Raw genomic sequence first — 19,568 nt, 5'->3', positions numbered from 1 at the left:
AACCTCTCCTCAGGAGGACAGGAACACCGTCCATGTAAGTTAAGAGGATCAGAGGAGAAAACGCCCGCCTCTCACACAATACGATTAGGGCTATTATTATGACAGCCATTTTCCTCCCTAATGGGGCTTCCCTGGTGGCTCAAATGGTAAAGAACTGCCTGCAGTGCAGGAGACCCGGGTTCCATCCTTGGGTCGGGAAGATGCCCTGGAGAAGGGCCTGACAACCCACGCCGGTATTCTTGCTGGAGAATCCAAAGGGCCCAGGTGGCGCGAGGCCCCTCCCCCGCCAGCCCAGTGAGGCCGTGCCCTGGGGTCAGGCCGGACCCCCGGGCCCCGCGGCCCCCAGCCCCTCGTCCACCTCGCCCTCGCGCCTCCAGGTGGCCTCCCGCTGCTCCAGCTCCTGCCGGCTGCGCGCCCAGTCACTGGTCACCTTGCGGATATCATCCCGCAGGGCCTGGTTGGCCGAGCTCGCCTGGTCCAGCTGCTCCCTGAGCAGCGCGTTCACCTGGGCCAGGCTGGCGCTCCTGGGCGGGGCAGAGGAGAGCAGGTGGGTGCCTGGGCAGAGGGCGGCCGGCCCCCGCGCGCCCCCCGCGGGCCCACCTCTGCTGCTCCTCCTCCAGGCGGATGAGGGCGCTCTCCAGGTCCTGGCTGTGCCCTGCGTCCTGAGGGGTACGGAAGCAGGGCGTCAGACTGGGCAGGGCAGGAAGGGTCAGCCCTGCCCCCCCGGCGCCCACCCGCAGCCGCAGCTGCTCCAGCTCTGTGCATCTCTCCAGCAGCTGCTGCTCCGTCTCCGAGCTCTTCTTCTTGCACTGGAGAATCTGGGGGTGGGCGGAGAGCGGGTCAGCCGCGGTGCTTGGGGTTGGGGAAGGAAAGGTGCGCGGGGGCGGGGCGGCGGCCCGACCTTGGCCTGCAGCCGCTGCACCAGCTGCGCCTGCCGCTGCTGGCCCTCCTGGTAGGCCTGCAGCTTGCGCCGGTAGGAGGCCTGCTCCTCCTGCAGCTGCCGCCGCAGCTCCACGCTCTGCAGGGCCAGCCCCCTGGGCTCCTGGGCTGCCGGCTCCCCGGACTCCCGCCGCACAGCCTGCTCCAGCTGCGGGGAAGGGCCCCGGGTGAGAGTCCTGCGCCTCCCCAGAAGGCAGGCTCAGGCCTCTGTAGGGGGCGCCAGGCTGGACCCCGACCCACGATGCCTTGCAGGCCCAGGTGGGCAAGCCCAGGACGCAGTGCACGTGTGCACAGCCAAGCATAAACACAGAGGAGGCAAGCAGGGACACACAGACAGGGTGTGCAGGGACACAAGTAGGTGGGCCCACACACGTGTGCACACAAAACACAAAGATGCCCCTGGGGCAAACCTTGAGGGCCCTGGGCATGCTCCAAATCACCCAGCGCCCTGCGTGGGCAACTGTTAGATCCACGCCATGCCACCCGAACTCTCAGGAAACCTGGATTTTGCTCAGAATAGCATGCTGATGATGTAACAGCATGAGCACATGCAATACACTGAGGCATCAGTACACATGCGCACACGCGAGCTCAGAGACATGCACACACACCACACACTCAGGTCGTCTCAAACACCCCAGACTGACACCGATGGACTCACCTGCCTCCCACTGCCCACGCACAGTGCTCAGGTTTCTAAGAGGCGAGCACAAGTGTCCTGACACGTGGCGTGGCTTATGAACGGCCTCCCAGCCCAGCCTGGCCCCCAGCTCTCCGCTCCCCCTCACTGGGGGCCTCCAACCCACCCTGTCCCCCACGCCCAGGCAGCCTGAAGCCCCTTCATCACCCGACCCTGGGGTCAGCGGCAGGACGCCTGCCGGCTCTGATGGCCTCCACTAGCCCAAACCCCCTCACTCCTCCAGGGACCTGCTGGTCCCAGGGGCCCCCCAGCCTCCTCCAGCCATCTAGAAAGGAGGAAGGAGGCAGCCAAGGATGGCAAGGCTCAGAGGAGGATGGTGCCCAGAGTGGACTGACAGCAGGGCCAAGCCCAGAGCCTGGCCTTCGAGAGGCGGGGCAGGGCATCCATTCACACACCCACCCACGTCTGGTCCCAGGGAGGCCAACGGCAAGGACGACGACCGTCACCCATGCAGACCAGGGGCCCAAGCCAGGCCGGCCCTCCAGGCCGGGCTTAAGCAGTGTGCCAGAAGCTCAGGGAGCCAGCCAGCTGAGAACACCTCATCTCCACCCCCACCCTGGGCACTGTGCCCACGGAGGCTGTGTGGCAGCTGCAGCTCATGTTGGGGGAACCTGGTCTGAGGGTGCAGGAGCAGGCAATATGCAGGGGGTCTCTCTCCCTAGAGGGTGGGCACCAAGCCCGTGGCCAGTATCTGCGTGGAGTCCACCCAAGCCAGGTGAAGGGCAGAGCGTCTGTGCTGGCCGTGGCACCGGGATGCTGTGTGTGTGTCAAGCATCAAGCAGGTGCTTCCTGGGCGTGGGGGGGTGTGTTTTGTCGTTTGTCTCCATGTGTGACCCTGTGTGTCTGTGTCTGGGCCTTCATGGGGACCGGGGTGAGCTGGCATCTCTTGTCCAAGGTGTACGCTGTGGTGAAGCAGATGGGTACATCTGCGTGTGTGCCTACGTGTCCATGCATTTGTACGCCTGTGTGCACAGTTGTACAAGGGGGGTTCTGCGTGCATCTGTGCACACCTGTGTCTGGCTGTATGTGGCCAGCCAGCACTGGGCTGTCTGCCATGTGGGCACACCAGACACGCCACGGCGTGTGGCTGTGCGTGCAGGCTGGATGGCGTGTGTCTGGTGCAGCTTCTGTGAATCTGAGTGCATCCTCCTGGTGGGCTGTTGGTGTGTGTATATATAGAAGGGCTTCCCAGGTGGCGCTAATGGTAAAGAACCCACCTATCAATGCAGGAGACATAAGAGACCTGGGTTCGATCCCTGGGTTGGAAAGATCCCCTGGAGGAGGGCATGGTAACCCCCTCCAGTATTCTTGCCTGGAGAAGCCATGGACAGAGGAGCCTGGTGGCCTATGGTCCACGGGGTCACCAAGCGTCAGACACGACTGAAGCGACTTGCACGCATGCACATGTACACGTAGAAAGGGTCTGACGATGGCCGCGGTGTGTGTCTCACACAGCTGTGTGAACCAGGCGCTGTCCGTCTCTTGGGTTTAGAGGGGTCCCTGCCGCTGTGTGAACCAGGCGCTGTCCGTCTCTCGGGTTTAGAGGGGTCCCTGCTGCTGTGTGAACCAGGCGCTGTCCGTCTCTGGGGTTTAGAGGGGTCCCTGCCGCTGTGTGAACCAGGCGCTGTCCATCTCTGGGGTTTAGAGGGGTCCCTGCTACTGTGTGAACCAGGCGCTGTCCGTCTCTGGGGTTTACAGGGGTCCCTGCTGCTGTGTGAACCAGGCGCTGTCCGTCTCTCGGGTTTAGAGGGGTCCCTGCCGTTGCTGGTGCTCCGCTGCTTCCCAGGGCTCACGGCCAGACCCCTGCCCCTCCGGCCACACCCCACCTCTTTCCACAAACTCTGCCTTTCAATTTCACTCATAAGTCAAAAGGGAAGCAGGCTGCTCCCAAGCCAAGGATGAAAGAAGTTTACTGTCTCCCCTAACAACCCCCGCTCCACTGCCTGCCGCTCCGATCACCGGGTCCAGGTTACCATGGACACTGAGGGAGCGGGGCTGGCCCAACACCTGCTCCTCAGGGACAGGAGAGCGGGGGCCTCACAGGGACCCAAGGTCCGCCCTCTGACCCGGGGGGTCACCACCTCAGCCTCCCCACACGCAGCCTCTGGACACAGATCACGACCTCAGCTCTACCCCGCTAGGAGTTTAAGGGGTCCGAACAACCTCAAGCCAGGCCACATGCACTGCTGTGGCTGCAGGCCCCACCGCCCGCAGCCCAGCGCCACGTGGGCAGCCGAGAGGGACGATGTCCCAGGGCTGCGGCGCCCAGGCCAGGGGCTCAGCCCAGCTCTACCAGCGGGCTTGGCCCCACGATGCCCTCCCTGGGCCTGTCTCCCCACCGCTGATGAGGCTATCTCCAGGCTCTGATGTTCCCTGGGGACCCACCCCCAGGACAGGCCTCAAGGTCATCCTCATCTAACCAGGGGGGCCCACGCACACCACCGCACACAGGGGACAGTCTCACGCCAGGCTCCCTCTGCATGCTATCCTAGCTTCCCCAGCCACAGGAGGGAACTTCCTAGACTAACGCAGCCCCCCAGCCTCGTGCTCGCAGGAAAGGGAGCAGCCCCCTCCACCTCTTCTTCCCTTCCCCTCCCAGCCCGGGGGCTGTGCTGCCCCCACTGTTGGTTAGAAGCTGGCATTTAAGAGGCAGCCTCCCCCCGGGGCCTGACACTGTGCCAGGGGCCCCAGGATGACTGGCCTCAGCGGGAGGGGCTGGCTCAGGCACCACCAACAATGCACATTAGCCCAGCCTGCCCCCCATACTCCCTGCAAACTCTGGGAAAATGAGCTCTGCGCTGTGCCCAGTGCCGGGGGCCGCTTTAGGCCCCCCGCCCTGCTTCTCTGCATGTCCCAACAAGCCGGGGGCTTATCCCGGCGGGCGGATGCCAGGACATGGGCATAGCCCACACCCACAGGGAGACACAGATCACTCCTCCCCCTCCCACCGCGGGGTCACAAGCCCTTGTGTAGACAGGCCCAGCTCAGTGAGTCCTGGGCAACCCTGGTTCTACCAGTCCCGCTCAGGGGACCCTGGGCCAGCTTCAGCTTTCCGCTTGCAGTATTAGGGGGTCGTATCTGAGGTCCTTCCCGTTCTCCCAGGACCAGCTGCCCGCTGGGATGCCCAGCCCAGTGGCCTCTTCCCAGCCCCAGGAAACAAAGCCACAGTGCTGAGCCCCGGGCTGTGTGACTCGGAGCACGGCGTGCTCCCGCTCTGAGCCTCAGTGAGCTCCTGTATTACACGGGCGTCGGAAGGGCCCCAACCTCTGTATCTTAAATGCCAAGCTCCCAGCACACACTCGGCACACAGCAGGGGCTCAATAACCCACAGACACTATTATGTGTTACTCCATTACCACCCACGCACCCCTCCCACGGGCACACACACTCCCTCCCGCATGCAGCTCTCTCACCAGCTTGCAGCCACCATCACCTCCCCAGGGCCGCCTGCCCCGAGCCTGGCGGCCTAAAGGAGACAACGCACTGAGAATGACCTGCACCCAGCACACCGACCTCCTGCCCCGGCCCCGCTACACAGGCCCCCGGACACAAACCCTGTCTGGACTTGGACACAGGCCCGGCTACCCCTTCCTTCCTTGGTGGGGCCTCACCTGGGAGAGCAGGCCAGGTCTGTGCCCACCCCAGCCTGCTGGGTGGACCCCAAGGCCCAGGTACATGTGGGTACAAGGCGGTGCCCAGAGACTCAAGGGGCGGCGGGGCACTCTTGGGGGTCTTGTTCTCTGTGCCCCACCCAACCCAGGACAGCCGGGGATGAAACACCCAGGCTCCTGGCACTTCATCCCCTCGTCCCATCGGTTCCTCGCAGCTCCGTGTCATTACTGTCCCCACTGTGGACAGCAGGCGTGCAGAGTGGAGACACGTGTTCAAGGCCACTCGAGTGGGCAGAGTCGCAACTTGAACACAGGCCGCCTGGCTCCGGGGCCCACCTTTCCCCCAGGGCACGCTGCCCAGGCTGCCTCCCACCCCCAAGGCTGGGGAGCCCCGCGCCCTGCGCCCTGCAGCACCCACCCTCTCGCTGACCGCGCTGTACTTGATGGCCAGCTCGTCACGCTCCGCCCGGCTCTGGGCCAGCAGGTCCTCCACGCGGGACAGCTCCTGCTGCAGCAGCTGGTTCTCCTCCTGCAGCAACAGCACAGAGGCCATCTCGGGGGCTGGGCCTGCAGGACAGCGGGCACAGGACTGGCCTCCACCTGTGTCCAGAGGGACCGCCTCCCCAAACGGGTGCCCCACCCATCCCTGGAGGCAGGAAAACAGACAGGGTCCCGCGGGGAGCTGCAGCTGAGGGGGTCTTTCCCAGACTCTCAAAGCACATAGGAGGTTGTGGGGGCCGCCCTCCAGGGGCCTGGGGGCCCATGAGCCTTCCTGTCCAGGTGGAGAACGGGAACTGCCAACCCCAGGCCGTCTACAGAGCCCTGAGCTAAGCTGAGTTGCCTTCTCCCCACTGTCTTGGATTCACCCAGGTCAGCCCTTCCCTGGCAGAGAATGCTGTGTTTGGGGTTTAGTCTTCGCAGCAGGCTGCCTGCAAGCAAGGAGGGGATGCTCAGCCCCGCCTTCTCACAGCAGCACGTGGAGCAAGTCTAAGCAAAGGACACCTTAGAGCCTCCGTTTCCTCATCTGTAAAATGGGACCCTCCATCATGGGTCCGTGCCTGCCTCACAGTGAGGATTCAAGAAATGGAAGCTGCAGCCGTTCCCGTCGTCGTGACTGTGGAGAGGACTGGGAAACGGGACGCAGGAGTGTCTGGGGCGGGGCGGGCGCAGGGAGCGGTACCTGCGCTCTCAGGCTGGCAGAGGCTGCGGGTGACGATCTCCCTGATGCGGGCAGACAGGCCGGCGGGCCGCGAGTCCTGGGCCAGGCCCGACCCCAGGACGCTCCTCTGCAGAGTCTGCGGGGAAAGCGGGAGGATCTGCGGGGGGGCTGAGACCCGGGGCTCCCTGGCGTGGGTGGCAAGGAAACAGTGCTGCCACCCGAGACGTGGGTGCCCAGGAGGCGCTCCAGAAACCCCGCCCGGAAGGGCGCTTGCGAGTCAGACTCGCACGAAGCCCAACCGGAGGACGCTCCGTGCGCCCCTGCCCTGGGAAGGAGGCCCGCGGGGGCCCGAGAAGCGAACCAAAGGCACGGCCCACTCACAGACCCAGCCCGGGCAGGCGGCGTGCCGGGGGCTCCCGCCCAGGACGGGCGAGGACCCCACAGTGCTAGCAGGCGTCACCCCAACCCTAAAACCTGGAGGTGAGGACTCCCCTTCACTCGAGGAGCACTGGACAGAGCCCGGAACTGAACCCCAGAACCCTCCGCCCCAACCCTGGGCGAGAGTTGCAAGCGGGGGACCCCCGGCGCACCCACGCCCGCACCCTGAGACGCGCCGCCCCTCACCCTCTCCTGCGAGGCTCCGCGCCCCTGCCCTGCACGGGGCACAGCCCCGGGCCCACCTGGATAACCACCTCCAACGACTGCTCCAGCCCCAAGCTCATGGAGGGCGCCCGTGGGCACCCTCTGCAGGCCTCTGCCAGGGCCCAGGAGACCCACCCAGACTCCCCCACAGCCAGACCGCCGGCTGAGCGCCGGGCAGATTAGGCTTAAATCCGGCGGGCCCCACGTGATCACGGGGTGGGCGGGGCCGGGGAGGGGAAAGGAGGGTGGGGGAGGGGAGCCTGGTGGTGGAGGACTGAGGAGGAGGAGACGTGAAGGGGCGAGGGGAGGGGCGAGGGGGGGGGCGGGGGGGAGGGGAAGGGGAGGAGTGGGAAACGGAGGGAAGGGTGGGGAGGGGGAGGGCGTGGAGGTGAAGACCCTCCCCAAGACACACACACACACACACACATCCAGGCGGCGGGAAAGGCCAGTCTTCAAGATCATCTTTACTGACCCAGAAAAGGGGTCACACGCTTTGCTGAAAATGTGTTTAGGCGCTCGGAGGACTTCACACATCAGGAGCGGGCTGCGGAACTGCCCAGTGCAGGCACGGAACCGAATCCCCCTTCCCCACCCAACTCCCGCCACGCCTCCCTCCGGGTAGCGTCCCAGGGGAAGCAGCTCCGCCTCTGTGAGCCTCAGTGTCCCTGCGCAGGGAGCAAACATTGGCACCCGTCTCAGGGCGGCATCTGGGGGCAAAGGGCGTGTGACTGAGCGCCGGGCTTAGAGTGAACGTGTGAGCCATACTGGTTTCGTTCATCCGAAAATCCAACCCGCAAGGTCGCTGTACCCCGGCCCTGGGGCGCCGAGCTCCACCCCCAGCCTCCCACCGCTCCTCCCCTGGGGCAAGGAGGCTGTGCGGCGCCGCGGGTAGGCCGTCAGGTCCGGAATCAGGGCCACAGCGGAGTCCCGCCCTGCCACTTGTTGGCAGTGTGACCCACGAGTCACCGAGACTCAGCATTCTCGTGAAACTGACAGTCACCGTGAGGATTAAATGGGTTGAACCGAGTAAGGGGTCTGACCACGGCTGGCACGTCACCAGCAGTCAGAGCAAGGCGGCTGCTGTTCCCTCTGTCGCTGGCGTCGCCCGTCTGGGCTCCTGCTACCTCTTGACCCCCGGCCTCCGGGTGCTCTCTGCTCTAACACTGTGTCACATTCGTGCGATCACTTTGAATCCTCACCTCAACCCATTTCCTGATGAGAAAACCAGGCGCAGAGAGCTGGGGGCTCTCACCTATTCCAAACTGCGGCTGCTGCAGAAAGGGGAAGCAGCCCTAAACTCTTTCCACTTAAGCCAGGCAGCCTCCCAGAGGGCCTGAGGGCAAGGCAGGGGCATTTGCACTCCAAGGCTCTACCAACCTTGTCTAGGTCAGACCGAGGAATGCAGCAGGTGCCGTATAAATGTACAACAGTCCAAGCTGAGCCTGAAACCCCTTGTCCCCAACTAGGGAATCTACTCTGGAAATGGAAAACCAGGAATGGAAAACCAGGAGCCAACACACGGGGCCAAAAAAATAAGTGCCTGGATGTTGCCATGACAACCAAGGCCGGATTCAGGCAAAACTAGACTCAGAGGCAGGGAGCTCTCACCACAAAAACCTGGGGCTCCATCTTCCCACCTCCAGACACAGCCTCCAGAAACGCCCCCCTACAGGCTGCACACCCACAGCCAGAGCAGAGGGGGGCCACAAACACCCCCAGCCAAGCTCTGCAGCCCTGCTTTCCCAGATGGGCAGAGAGGGGGCCCAGATGCGCCTGGTGAACTGAACTAAATTATTCCCCACCAGGGCCCTAGGGGATGGGGGCAGGGAGTCAGATGCCCTTGGCTCTGCCCACAGAGTTCTCCCCGTCAGTCCTTCTGGGTTCTATCACAGAGCCCAAGAAACCATACTAAACCCTGTGTGTATGTGCACTTTCTAATGTTCATAGCTTCCATCCAGCTGTCAAAATAACCACTGAATTCCTCATGGAAAGCTCTGGATATTACAGCTTTAGCATCTGACTGCCTGGATTTGGCTGTGCCTCCCATCAGCTGTGTGACCCCGGGCCAATGACTTTGCTTCAGTTTCTTTATCTGTAAAATGGGATAATAACAGTGCCTGCTTTTACCATGAGTTTTAAATAAGATGATTCACGCTTAGCTATGTACCAGGATATGGTATGACAGGAGCTGCTGTGTGTTCACCAAAGAACATTTCCAGTTCTTCTATGGGAAATGGCTAGAAGCTATTTCCCAGACTCCTTTGCAGTCAGATATGGCCATGTGATCTAGTTCTCACTAGCAGAATTATTGATGCTTTTGAACTGTGGTGTTGGAGAAGACTCTTGAGAGTCTTGGACTCTCCTTGGACTACAAGGAGATCAAACCAGTCAATCCTAAAGAAAATCAGTCTTGAATATTCATTGGAAAGACTGATGCTGAAGCTGAAACTAATACTTTGGCCACCTGATGCGAAGAACTGACTCATTGGAAAAGACCCTGATGGTGGGAAAGATTGAAGGCAGGAGGAGAAGGGGACGACAGAGGATGAGATGGTTGGATGGTATCACCGACTTGGACATGAGTCTGAGCAAGCTCCGGGAGATAGTGAAGGCAGGGAAGCCTGGCGTGCTGCAGCCCATGGGGTCTCAAAGAGTCAGACATGACTGAGCAACTGAACAGCAACAGCAGAATTAAGACAAAACTAAAGTCTGCCACTTCAGACCTGGCCCATGAAAACCTCCCACGAGGACTTCTCTCCTTCCCTGTCCCCCAGCTGGAAGGAAATAACGCGGAGTTCCTAGAGAATGCTAGAGCCACAAGCTGGAAGGGGTCTGGGTCTGTAGGTCACCACGTAGAAAGCACTTAACAGGACTTCTCATGAATGAGAAATAAACTTCTTTTGTGCTACGTCACTGAGATTTCAGGATTTCACTATCACATCAGCTGTGCTGTGCTTAGTTGTTCAGTCGTGTCCGACTCTGAGACCCCATGGACTGTAGCCCGCCAGGCTCCTCTGTCCATGGGATTCTCCAGGCAAGAACACTGGAGCGGGTTACCATGCCCTCCTCCAGGGATTCCTTCCCAGGGATCGAACCGGGGTCTCCCACGTTGCAGGTGGATTCTTTACTGTCTCATCCACCAGGGAAGCCCAGGAATACTGGAGTGGGTAGCCTATTTCTTCTCCACGGGATCTTCCCGACCCAGGAATTGAACCAGGGTCTCCTGCATTGTAGGTGGATTCTCTACCAGCTAAGCTACCAGGGAAGCCCATCGCATCAGCCAGAATTACCTTAATGACTCCCCACTGTTATGTAATTAATACCACTGGTCTTTATTTGTTTGTTTTGTGGTGGCCAGCATGAGGTATCTCAGTTCACCCACCAGGGATGGAACGCCAGCCCCCTGCAGTGGAAATGCAGAGTCCCAACCACCGGACCGTCAGGGAAGTCCTTCGGGTTGGCTATTATTAGTGCTATCATCACCAGTACCAGTACCCAATCTAGAACCCTGCCTGGTGCACTGTAGCCCCTCAGCCGTTGTTGGGTGAATAAATACAGAGAAGACACCCTTTGCACTCATTCCCTCCCCACTCTTGCTTAGTCCTCTGCCCACCCTGCAAAGCTGCCGTTTGCCAGGTCCAGCTGCAGGCACTAGCCAAAAAGTTCCTCAAAGGCTACTCATGAATCTCAAATGTACCAGCTGCTCTTACCCATTATCCCTTCTTTATTCTCCAGTTGCTGACTAGAAATTATGATAAAAATACTGAACCTACCATGAGCCAGACCCTGTGCCTAAAATTTTGCACCTCTACCTTATCTGCTTAAACCTTCTCGACAGCCCTGGACGCTGCTACTATTCTACCCACTTCACAGATGACAACAGTAAGCCTGGGTGCAGTTAAATGATTTGCTCAGAAACACTATTTTAGGAACAATCCCAGGTGTTCTCCTTACTTATTGCAAGTAATAACACTTTCCTTTCCTCTCCCCACACCGAAAATTATTTGCTCAAAGTCATCCAGTCATGGATGAGTTACAAGCTGGAATCAAGACTGTTGACAGAAATATCAACAACCTCAGATATGCAGATGATACCACTCTAAAGCAGAAAGCGAAGAGGAACTAAAGAGCCTCTAGATGAGGGTGAAAGAGAGTGAAAAAACGAGCTTAAAACTCACTATTAAAAAAACTAAGATCATGGCATCCAGTCCTATCACTTCATGGCAAATAGATGGGGAAAAGGTGGAAGCAGTGACAGACTTCCTCTTCTTGGCTCTAAAGTCACTGCAGATGGTAACTGTAGCCCTGAAGTTAGAAGACGACTGCTTCTCAGAAGGAAAGCTATGACCAACCTAGACAGCATATTAAGAAGCAGAGACATTACTTTGCTGACCAAGGTCCGTCTAGTCAGGTCTTTCCAGCAGTCATGCACAGATGTGAGAGCTGAACCATAAAGAAGGCTGAGCACCGAAGAATTGATGCTTTCTAACTGTGGTGCTGGAGAAGACTTGAGAGTCCTTTGGATGGCAAGATCAAACCAGTCCATCCTAAAGAAAATCAACGCTGAAGCTCCAATACTTTGGCCACCTGATGAGAACAGTCAACTCATTGGAAAAAGACCCTGATGCTAGGAAAGACTGAGGGCAGAAGGAGAAGGTGACAGAGGATGAGATGGTTGGATGACATCACCAATTCAATGGACATGAGTTTGAGCAAACTCCAGGAGATGGTGAGGGACAGGGAGGCCTGGCGTGCTGCAGTCCATGGGCTTGCAAAGAGCTGGACACAACTGAGTGACTGAACAAGAGCAACACATCCAGCCATGAAGAGCTGAAGCCACAGGTGAGACCCACGTGTGCCTGGTTCCAAAGTTTTAAACAATCACAGGATGGCTACCATGTAGTACTTACTGTATGCCAGTCACCACCCTAGGTTTCTGATGTGTATCAAATAAGCCACTGCCACCTCTTGCCCAGCCTGCTAAGATGGCTCATGGGTGTCCCTACTTCCTCTCTTGTCCCCCACCCATCTGGTCTCACACATCCCTCTTCTGTTCAACCCCTACTCTGGCTACCATCACGCTCAGAATAAAATTCAAAGTCCTACCACGCCCACAAGGCCTGCTTGATCCAGCCTGGTCCACCTCTCCACCTCATCTCTCCTCTCCCCCAGCGCACTCCTCCCCAGCCACGCTGGCCTAACTGATTCTCAAACACACCAAGCACGCTGCAGCTCAGGGCCTTTGCACCTGTCACCTTCTCCGCCTGGAATGCTCTTCCCCTTTCCTTTCACGGCCGACTTCTGCTTCTCAACCAGACCTCGGCCAAAAATGTCACCTTCTGAGAGTGTAAACCCTGATCTTCCAGCCAAAAAAAATTTTTTTTCCTACAGGTATGCTGTTGGTCTGCTCCAAGGGCAGGAACCAAGTTGGCCTTGCTTACTGGTGTCTCTGCAGAGCTTAAGGCTCCAAATACCATTAACAGTTGTTGAGTGAGTGAAGGAATGCTAGGAGACAAATAGTAATATAGGAAACTAAATGAAAAAGAAAAAAATAGAAAGGAAAAGAAAATTTCCCTGGGTTTGTCGGGGTCACACAGGGCAAGTCTTGGCCTGTGTATTCTCCACAGAAAAGGATCCCACAAGGACCCCAGGAACACATATTCAATACCAGCCACATCTCAGGAGCCCAAGGTTAAAAACCGGGCCGTGTCCCCCACAGCAGACTCCCGGGTGGGAGGGGTACCTAGTCTCCAAGGGCTGACCCAGGGCTTGAGAGAAACACGGGAGAAGAGGAACTAAGTCAAAGAAATCTCCAAGATCCGTTTCTGACTCCTGAGGTCTTTCCTGACTGAGGAGCCTGCCCTGGCCTTAGCCTCTGCTCTGATCCGGTCACAGGATTTGGTTGGTAAGCACCTGCTGTGAGCTTAGCTATGGAAAACAGGGAATCTCAGATGAGAACAGATGGTACCCGAGTATCGCTTCCCTCCAACCGTCTCCCAATCCCCAAGACAAGTAGAGGTCCCAGAGGGACCTGGGGAGACTGGTCCCCAGGAAGGCAGGCAACGGCTCAGAGCGCATAAAAATCACAAGGGAGCCGGCTCACAAGGGCAACCCCAGAGATGGGGGTCTCAGGCCCCACGGTGAGAGGCCCCAGGAGGGCCCAAATCCCTGCAGGGTTTGCTATGTTGGGGAACTCAGTGGACCGCGCTGGGCCTCAGTCTCCTCATGGGCAAAAGGGGACTTCTTGCGACTTCGCAGGCTGCACTGAAACAAAATCCCAAGCATGGGGGGCAGGGCCGGCGCCTGGCCCACCGGAAGCGCAGGAAGGGATGCCTGCTGGTGGCGGAGTTGGGAAAGGCCTGTCCCGGGCGAGCCCCCGCCTCCTCCCGCCCACCCTAGGCCGCGGCAATCGGGCGGGATTTGGAGCCGGACGGCGGGCAGGACGTCCGCAGAGGCCGCGGGCGCTGTCCGCCAGCAGCGGGCCGGGGAGCGCGAGGGGCGGCGCGCGCCCTGAGGCCCCCATGCCCCAGGCCCGGGGCTCCGGCCCGCCTCCGCGTGCGCCCGCCTCCCCGCCTCCGCGCGCGCCCGCGACCCGCCCCACCCGCGGCCGCCGCCCGCCGCGCGCGCCCGAGCCCCTGGCCCACGGCAGGGCGCGCCGCCGGCTTCCTACCTTCGCGCGCCAACGCCGCTGCCGCGCAAGCCGAGCGGGCCGGGCCGGAGGGCGGGGGTCAGGGCGGGGCCAGAGGTGGGCGGGGCAGTGGCGGGCCGGGGGCGGGGCCAGAGGCGGGGTCGAGAGGGGCTGGCGCCCGAACCGCCCGCGTTCTCCCGTCGTCTCGCGTCGGGGGCGCGCCCTGGGCCCGGGGTGTGGCCGGTCGCAGGGAGCGTGAGGCGGGCTCTGGCCCGGAAGCCACACTGGAAGGAGGGCTTTTCCCACAGGCTTGCATTTACTGCTCCGGACGGTAATAACCCCCAAACAGGGATTATTAGCTCCTTATGCCAAAACGGGAAATTGAAGACTAAGCCAGTTGCTCAGGGCCTAGAAGCTGCAAGGTGGTAGGGTCGACTGGAACTGAGACCCAGCAGCAGTCTGGGGTTCTGTGTCCCCTGCTGTTTGGTCTCTAACTCGTGTCTGACCCTTTGCGATCCCATGACTGTAGCCCACCAGCCTCCTCTGTCCTTGGGATTCTCCAGGCAAGAATACAGGAGTAAGTTGCCATGCCCTTGTCCAGGGGCTCTTCCCGACCCTGGGGTTGAAATCCCCTCTCCTGCATTGGCGGCAGGGTTCTTTACCTCTGTGCCACCTGGGAAGCCCTTGTGCCCCCTGGCCCTGCCTTCAAGGCCTTAAACTCCTAAAGTCTGGCCTTGACCCATCGCCCAACCAGACTGAGGAGGCATCAGTTACTTGACCTGTGGGGAGAATGCCTTTGTTTTCTTGATTGTCCTGCAGTCTCCAGTGAGGCACTCTGGCTTCCGCTTGTTCGTGGATAAAATGGCAGAAGCCCACGTACTGCCCCTCCCATCTCAGAAGCTCGGGTGCCTTCTCCACATGGAATGGGGAGGAAACCATAGAGGAAAGCATGCTTTTGAAACTAAACAGCGATGTGTCCTGTCTGTTCTAACAGTAGCTCAGATGTCCATCCTCAGTGGGCCTCAACTTCCCTGCATTCCTGAAGGCACTGGGTCCATTTCAAAAGGGGGAGGCAGGCAGTCCGAATCTCTAGGGTGGAGGAAGGAATGTTTTGTTTGAAGAAGCATGTTTGATTTTGTGATTTTACATTTGGAAAAAAGTAAATTCCCACAAAGAAAAGCAGCAGGCCTACAGCTGATGGTTCCGTTTCCCCACCGGTAGGAGGGGATGGATGGTGGTGGTGCTCAGTCGTGTCCAACTCTTTGCGACCCCGTGGACTGTAGTCCCCAGGCTCCTCTGTCCGTGGGATTGCCCAGGCAAGAACACTGGAGTGGGTAGCCATTTCCTCCTGTAGGGGATTTTCCTGACCCAGGGATCAAACCCTCATCTTCTGCTCGGCAGGTGGGTTCTTTACCACTGTGCTACCTGGGAAGCTCCCCAAATGGTAGTTTTATCTTTGTCAAAGCCTGGGTTTTACACCTGAGAAACTACATTAGGGGTTGCCAATGTGTCCTTAGGGCTCTGATACCTGGGGATGATGGAGGCAAGGCTGCGACCTGGGCCAGGCCTGAGAGCTGTGGTCCAAGATTTGGGTCAATCCCTGGGGTCTGGGATGAGGAGGGCTGTGAGGTTTGCAGGAGAAGGGCACAGATTCCCTGTGGTGTCCCTGGCCCAGCCTAAGGAGGGCTGACCGACCTCTGCCAGTAAGCAGATGGGCCCCCAGCTTCCCCAGCGTGGCTCAGGTCTGTGTCAACCTGTCCATAATCTCCAGATTTGGTGAATCCCTACCCAGGCCCGGCTCCTTCATGGATCACAGCCTTGTCGTGACAAACCTAGACAGCATATTAAAAAGCAGAGATATACTTTGCTGACAAAGGTCCATATAGTCTACAGACTATGGTTTTTCCAGTAGTTGTGTACAGATGTGAGAGCTGGACCATAAAGAAGGCTGGGTATTGAAGGGTTGATGCTTTTTTTTTTTTTTTTTTTAAATTTTGTTTTTAAACTTTACATAATTGTATTAGTTTTGCCGAATATCAAAATGAATCCGCCACAGGTATACATGTGTTCCCCATCCTGAACCCTCCTCCCTCCTCCCTCCCCATACCATCCCTCTGGGTGGTCCCAGTGCACTAGCCCCAAGCATCCAGTACCGTGCATCGAACCTGGACTGGCAGCTCGTTTCTTACATGATATTTTACATGTTTCAATGTCATTCTCCCAAATCTTCCCACCCTCTCCCTCCCCCACAGAGTCCATAAGACTGCTCTATACATCAGTGTCTCTTTTGCTGTCTCGTACACCGGGTTATTGTTACTATCTTTCTAAATTCCATATATATGCGTTAGTATACTGTATTGATGTTTTTCCTTCTGGCTTACTTCACTCTGTATAATAGGCTCCAGTTTCATCCACCTCATTAGAACTGATTCAAATGTATTCTTTTTAATGGCTGAGTAATACTCCATTGTGTATATGTACCACAGTTTTCTTATCCATTCATCTGCTGATGGACATCTAGGTTGCTTCCATGTCCTGGCTATTATGGGTTGATGCTTTTGAACTGTGGTGTTGGAGAAGACTCTTGAGAGTCCCTTGGACTGCAAGGAGAACAAACCAGTCAATCCCAAAGGAAATCAACCCTAAATATTCATTGGAAGATCTGATGCTGAAGCTGAAGCTCCAGTGCTTTGGCCACCTGGTGTGAATAGCCGACTCACTGGAAAAGACTCTGATGCTGGGAAGGATTGAAGGCAAAAGGAGAAGGGTGTGGCAGAGATTGAGATGGTTGGATGGCATCACTGACTCAATGGACAGGAATTTGAGCAAGCTCCGGGAGACAGGGGAGCCTGACGTGCTGCAGTCCATGGGGTCGCAAAGAGCTGGACATGACTGAGCGACTGAACCCAGGTGCTGACAGGCTCATGGCCTTCCCAGCCCACTTCTGGTCCTGCCTGTCCCCACAGAGCCCTTACTTCCAGAATGTTGCTCACAGCGTTGAGGTCTGCGCTCAGACCCTGCTCTGAGCTCCAGGGTCTGCGCTCCCCCCTTCTTGCCCGTCTCCCCAGTGGACCTGTCCAGGCCCACCTGTACCAGGTCTTCCTTGGGGGTCCCAGTGCGCACACCTCGTGGGCAGCCCATGCTGGCGGCCTTCCACACTGCCGGCGGTTAACCTCCCATTTTCTCGTTCCATCCTCCGTCCCCTTTGAACTCTTCTGTGAAGGGGAATTGTAGGCTACAGCTTCTAGGGTTACTTCAGCTTTACAGGTAAGGAGACCGAGACGTCGCAAAGGTGCAGTGGCTTGGCCGAGGGCACACAGCGCGAAGTCCAGTGGGTCTCACCCCATGTTCTTTCCTCTCCACCACGGCACTGCCTCCTGGTGTTTTGGGAGGGACAGCACACAGCTCCTCTGCTGGGCCTCCTTAGCCCGGGGCTCCCAGGAGCCCACCGCAGGGAAGCACACACTGGCATCAGCCCTCCCCCGGAGGCTTTGAGCCCGCTGCCGTGCTGACCCGGGGCTCTGTTCAGCCCAGCCTGGCCTGTGGGCATTTGAACCCGCAGGGCTGCTGACGCTGGTCGCTGCCCCATAAACAGGGGGCACCCAGCCCTGCGGCCCGGGCCCGGCCACCAGAAGGGAGTCATGCCGGCTCCACTGTGCTGGGGTCCAAGTGTGTGGCTCCAGTCACGGAAACACGTGACCGGGACTTAGCACCCACACGCTGCTAGGGCCAAGTGCTTGCCAAACCCAGGTGCGAGGCTGGGTTGGACTCTGCACCCCATCGGCAGACCACATTAAGCAGGAGGCTTAGAGGACATGTGTTCTGGTCAACTGGACTTGCTGGATACCGTAAGGTTAACTGACAGGGTCTTATAACGCCTGACTTTTTTAAAGATCTTTTTTAAACCTTATTTATGGCTGTGCTAGCTCTGTGCGTCTGTGCCCGCTCTCTCCGGTTGCTAAGGGTGGTAGCCAGTCTTTGTTCCGATCCGCAGGCCTCTCACCGCAGTGGCTTCTCTTGCTGTGGAGCCGGGCCTTGTTGCCCCGCAGCATGTGGACCCCTCCCGGACCAGGGATCCAACCTGTGCCCCCTGCAGTGGGGACATGGAGTCTTAACCACTGGACTGCCGGGGAAGTTCCTGAGACAAATTTTACCTTAAGGGCACAGACCAGTACCTTGCAGACATAAGCAACAGCTGTTGTCACAGAAAGGGAAAGTGAGGCCCCAAGGGCGGATAAGTGGCCTCCCAAGGCCATACTGCCATTCAGTGTGTCCAGGCCCTTCTTTCCCTCTGACTCCCATTCGATGCCCTTTCACCTTTTGTATTAGTTACTTATTGCTGCCTAATGATATCACTGCAAACTTGGCAGCTTCAGACACGTTTACTAACTCAGTTTCAGGGTTCTGGGGTCTGGGCACAGCTTGGCTGGGTCCTCTGCAAGGCTGCCAAGTGCTGGCAGACGGGGCTTATCTGAGGATCAACTGGGGAAGGGTCTGCTCCCCAGCTCAGGTGGCTCTGGCAGCGTCCGGGTCCTTGCAGACCGCTGACCTGAGTGCTTCAGCTTCTTGTTGGCTGTCGGCGAGGCTGATCTTCCCACCTCGACACTATGGCCCCGGGACCAGGGCAACTCACACAACGTGGCAGTTGGCTTTTTAAAGCCGGTGAGACATGTTGCAATGTTATGTAATCATGAACACATCCTGTAGTCTCAAAGCCCTCAAACCCAATACCTACCTCCTATCCCCACCCCAGTTTGGAAGCTCCAGTCAAGGATGTGAGGAGATGCATGGTTTGGTACTGGGGGCTGACCTGGGGACCCCGGTCCCATTGCTGGGGTTCTAGCTGGTGACGCACCAGACTGTCCCCTGCCCTACAGATCCCTCAAGGTGCTTTCCAGGTTAGATTTTTTTGACTGCGGTTTCTTCAGCAGCACTGTTGTGAATAACAGTTCTGGATGCATTACCTGATTCTACATCAAGGTGATTAAGGTCAGACTACAGGATGGGCACCTGCTAGTGCTTCAGATGCCTCGTCCGAGTGACATTTGGCTTAAGGAGACTGCGGGCACACGTTTTTACCAGGAAGATAGTCTAGATCAAAGCCCAGGTCTGTCTCCAAGAACCAAGGGCTCCCCTTCAGCGGCACATGGCTCCTGTCAAGGGCCTCCTCTAACGCTAAGCTTCCTCTTTCCTAGCGTCTAAGGCATTTAGAGAAGACGGAGAATGACAGCAGACAGACAAAGAAGTTCACTACTCCTGAGAATCCCTTGATGTAATTTCCTTTTCCTTATTTAAAAGGCAAGAGGATCTTCAACTCCAACGCCCTTCGTCCTTGGCTGCTGTCCCGTTGCTCAGCTCTGTCCACCTCTCTGTGACCCCACGGACGGCAGCCTGCCTGGCTTCCCTGTCCGCCACTGCCTCCTGGAGTTCGCTGACTCACGTTCACCATCCATCTCCTGCTCCTGTCACCCCTTACTCGGCTTACCAGTAAGGGGGGGCGTTTCTATAACTACAGTGAAAGCACACCTTTGTTACAGAAGCCACAGGTGTGGTAAACGCCACGGCCTTTACCTTGTTTTTCGACACCCTTACTGTTTAGGGAGCTGCTTCCACGGGGACGTCTTGGCAGGAGGCAGGCTCGCCCCCCACATTAGAGGGCAAGAAGCCCAGAATGTCCCAGAAGGGCAGAAAGGCTGTTCTCTGTAACCAGAGAAATTACTGGTTGCCTTAGGGCAACAGGGCCAAATCCCCCCATTCTGGCCAACCTGTCGCTGTGGCCCGAGTCTTAAGTCTGGACGTGGGTTCAGTGGTAAAAGGCAGTGTGTGTCCTGCGGAGGCATCCTGGAGGAGTTAGCAGCCATGGCGCCAAAAACATTTCCATCTCTGACA

The 19,568-nt window shown here is 58.3% G+C and overlaps 1 protein-coding gene across 4 annotated transcripts in view; it reads right to left on the bottom strand.

Moving 5' to 3' along the window:
• The window catches only part of CROCC (ciliary rootlet coiled-coil, rootletin), a 45,202-nt gene extending 37,967 nt beyond the window's left edge, over positions 1 to 7,235 (bottom strand). Inside the window, exons 1-7 of one of the 4 annotated variants that reach the window (XM_070381961.1) lie at positions 7,090 to 7,235; positions 6,431 to 6,545; positions 5,669 to 5,817; positions 902 to 1,087; positions 735 to 818; positions 601 to 662; positions 431 to 524 (exon numbers count right to left, since the gene is read on the bottom strand). In XM_070381961.1, coding sequence (XP_070238062.1) covers positions 431 to 524; positions 601 to 662; positions 735 to 818; positions 902 to 1,087; positions 5,669 to 5,817; positions 6,431 to 6,545; positions 7,090 to 7,131 — 732 coding nt within the window. In that variant the 5' untranslated portion in view covers positions 7,132 to 7,235. Of the gene's footprint in view, positions 1 to 358; positions 525 to 600; positions 663 to 734; positions 819 to 901; positions 1,088 to 5,668; positions 5,818 to 6,430; positions 6,546 to 7,089 lie in introns of all 4 variants that reach the window. The other 3 variants (XM_070381953.1, XM_070381967.1, XM_070381975.1) reach the window with 3 other exon arrangements.
• Positions 7,236 to 19,568: the final 12,333 nt, after the last annotated feature.

The sequence above is a fragment of the Bos mutus genome, chromosome 2 (genome assembly GCF_027580195.1).
Source record: "Bos mutus isolate GX-2022 chromosome 2, NWIPB_WYAK_1.1, whole genome shotgun sequence".
NCBI lineage: Eukaryota > Metazoa > Chordata > Mammalia > Artiodactyla > Bovidae > Bos > Bos mutus.
This window is presented reverse-complemented; position numbering and strand designations above follow the sequence as displayed.